This window comes from Priapulus caudatus, unplaced genomic scaffold (genome assembly GCF_000485595.1).
Source record: "Priapulus caudatus unplaced genomic scaffold, Priapulus_caudatus-5.0.1 Scaffold43, whole genome shotgun sequence".
Lineage (NCBI taxonomy): Eukaryota > Metazoa > Priapulida > Priapulimorpha > Priapulimorphida > Priapulidae > Priapulus > Priapulus caudatus.
In genome coordinates, this window is record NW_014577104.1 from 454242 (window position 1) to 457860 (window position 3619).

General features: G+C 40.7%; 1 protein-coding gene across 1 annotated transcript in view; it reads right to left on the reverse strand.

Annotated features, from left to right (window-relative positions):
- Positions 1–6: 6 nt before the first annotated feature.
- LOC106820701 (E3 ubiquitin-protein ligase MARCH5-like) overlaps positions 7–3619 on the reverse strand; it is a 16757-nt gene continuing 13144 nt past the window's right edge. The window contains exon 6 of the mRNA XM_014825208.1: positions 7–526. Coding sequence (XP_014680694.1) covers positions 269–526 — 258 coding nt within the window. The 3' untranslated portion in view covers positions 7–268. The remainder of the gene's footprint in view (positions 527–3619) is intronic.

Below are 3619 nucleotides of genomic sequence, written 5' to 3' on the forward strand. Positions count from 1 at the left end.
ACAGGTGTGTACGTCCACCGGTGTACACAGGTGTGTACGTCCCCCGGGAGTATATAGGTGTGGATGGCCCTGGGTGTATACAGGTGTGTACGTCCCAGGGTGTATATAGGTGTGTACGTCCCCAGGTACACATAGGTGCGCAGGACAGGGGAAGAATGTAACATTCACATAAATTGGCAGAAGAAGTGGAATTGCACACCGACCGGGGAATCGGGGGGGGGGGGCAGGTGGACAGTTCCTGACGAGCTGCGCACTCGGTTCTCGTTGATTACGCCGCAGCCTCGTTGTCGTCCGATTCCGAGACGGAGATGCTGGCTTCAGATTCCCCCGCGCCGACGCTCGCTACCTCCTGTAACAACTCCACAGCTTCATCATCCTCATCCTCATCCTCCTGCTGCTGCTGCTGCTGTCGCAATGCCACGCCCTCATCAAAGTCCACGATGCAGCGGTTTAATCTTCGGTAGTAGTTCTGCTGCTTGAAGTATAGCTTAATAGCTCCCTTCAGCACGATGAAGGCGATGCCACCCTGGGGAAGGAAAACGTAAACTCCTGGGATTATACAATACAAGGTATATATCAACGTGAAGACATAAATTTCAGCAGTTATCAGACTACAGAATGACATGTTTTCACATGGCTGTAATAACACTGCAAAGCGTTTGCTTTATCTCATTATAAATTAAATTTAGAATTAATCAGGTTTACGATTAAATTAGAATAAAGTATTATGCTTTGTACTGGAACCACGATGTAGATATTATTTCTATTCCTATATTTATTCAAAAAAAGAACTTTTTCACATACCAGATTTTGTTTGAGGTTTGGTATCTAGCAAGTCCACTAGTTTAAATCTAGTTTAGTTAGTTAGAATCACATGTAACTTGTAAAAGTGTGTGCGATGCTAGCATGCTACACAACTGGTTGGATAGATCTGATTTTTTATAAAACGAGAAGATATACTCGGTTCTCCAGTTTTGTAATGGTGATTGCAGGGAACGAAAATATTGCAGGAAGAATAATGGCCTCGTGCAAATTTTAAATGGGTGCTATGCCAAAAAATATGACTGCAGTCTACATGCTTTCAAATGGATATTGGAGTTGAAAGCATGATAAGAATTTTGCAGAATATATATAACATATAAATCTAGTGCATTGATTTTATCTTAGAAATGGATTCACAAGCAAAACTGCAAAATGCAAAAATTCAAAATGCCTACTGCCTTCTTATTTATGTATTGATAGGGGCTTGGTGAGTTGGCCAGGTTTAACTGGCCAGGTTACCATAGCAACATTATAAGCATTAATTAACGAATGAAAACATAAAATGGTTGGCACGCAAAAATTCAAAATGCCTACTGCCTTCTTATTTATGTACTAGCGGGATACCCGGCGTTGCCCGGGGAAATCAGTGGCGTTACTCAGTTGGTGACCGCTTGGTTGAAAGGAAAATACCCAAAAAAATCTAACTATCTATCAATCCATCCATGCATCCATTCATCCATCCCATTCCATGCCATGCCATCCCATTGCACCGCATCCCATTCCATCCCATACCATATCCCTTATGCCATCCCATCTCATCGCATCCCATGCCATCCCATCCCATCACACTGCATCCCATGCCATGGCATGCCATGCCATCCCATCCCATGCCATTCCAAACAATAAAAAATAATAAGAAATCAAAAGATAAAAGACATTAATATAAAAAAGTAAAACATTAAAAATAATAAAATAAAATTATATATAAAATATCATATTTGATATGTAACCTACTTAGGCTTCCGTGACGTGTTCCCGTCAGTTTGCGCTATCATTATCATCTACCATAATTTATTCTGGATTTTTACTAAACGTTTAAAAGAACAGTAGCCTCTAGCCTACTGCATACAACTGTACTTACTGTATAACAAATCGTCTATACCCACACGTATTTGTTACCAAATACCTAATTTAATTGTTATAATTAATTACACATCAACGCTACGAAATTTGAACGGCGCCATGACACTCGCGACCGTGCTGCCACCCCGAAAAAGTTGCGTATTTGACAATTTATTTTGCACGTTACAGACCGAGGGCTAATCACAAAAGTGCAATTATATTTATACCTAAATGCTATTTAACCGTTTTTCATTAATTCACCTAAATTCATTTTGGGGCAAATTTATTCATATTATAAGTGAAACTATATGTCGTTTATAAGATATTACAATCTTTTTGCTTTTAAATTAATAAATAAGAAACACCCTCGGTCTGTAGCCCTTGGCTGGAGTGGTTTTGCGCAACTTATCAGATCGTGCGCTTTGAGTGGCGCCACCATCGTTGTAATCAAACTGTAGTGGTTAGTTTTAAAACATTTAAAAAAAATATTTCTAATGGTGATTAAACAATGAAACTTTTTATGTAGCGTAATTATAACCTAAATTAGCTGAAAATAACCCTAGAACCTAGAGTAAACCATCCCTTTAAATGTAGTAAAAAAATTTAAATTTTGAAATTAACGGTGAATACGGCAGAAGTACATACTAAACAGTCCAAAAGTAAAGAAAGAAATAATTTCCCGTCGTGGGATTCGAACCCAGAATCAATGGTTTAGGAGTCCGATGCTTTACAGGGGTCATAGTAGTAAGACACATGTTGAAATAAGGACGTACACGACCCTTTCTGGAAGCCAAAATAAGACTTTTTTACACGATTTCTGATAGATCACCGACTATTAAAGTACACTAACAATATTTATATACACAATTGCACAGCAGATTTAATTATTCCGTATTATATATACAACAATTCTTACTCTAAGTCGAGAAACAAGAGCCGCAGAGCGTCTGGGCTCATCTGGGGTCTGTCGCTACGGTTATGAACGTACAATTTCAGTCGTGTGTAGTGACACATTTGTTAGGCGCAGATATGCAGATACGCAGTTGCGTACACATCATTGTTAGGACACGCTCACTATCTCCCCCCCATGCGATTTTGGTTTATTTTATTAAATGATACTTGCCTTTCACTTCGAATTTGTTGGCGCACAATCTTAACCGCTCGACGTACCGGTCACGATATTGGGACGTCGGGGGGGGGGGGGGGATTCGTGAAAAGGAACCTTGGGTGACAATTTTGGGGTCAAGGGTCAAAGATCAAGAATGTGTCAACGGAGGGGGGAATATTTCCCCGCGATTAACTTAAGGTATGGATGAAAATACGGAATTGCGCACAAATTGAACGGCTCGACGCTATGCTCTTAATTTCGTGTAATAAGTGTGAGGGGCAGGAAACCATCACCAGTGCGAAAATTGGGGAGTCAAGGTCAAAGGGCAAGTGGGCGGAAAGCGTCAGATATCAGACATTTCTGAGGACATGGTGTACGGTCCGAGTGCAAAATTTTTGTTTGCAGCGCTGACTACCGATTTTTCATACACTTTATTGAAAGGAACATGGAAATGTACTTTCGCGCTGACGTGCGAAGAGTAAGTGCTGCAGGCTAAGAATTGTTGAGCGCCCGCTACCAAGAGGAGGGTTAACATGGATTTGCTTTAAGAGGTCTGCCTTATAGCCCCATCATTCGTCGAAGAGTTTGGACCCCGGCGGGCGAAATCGGAATGTACATTTCAATCCT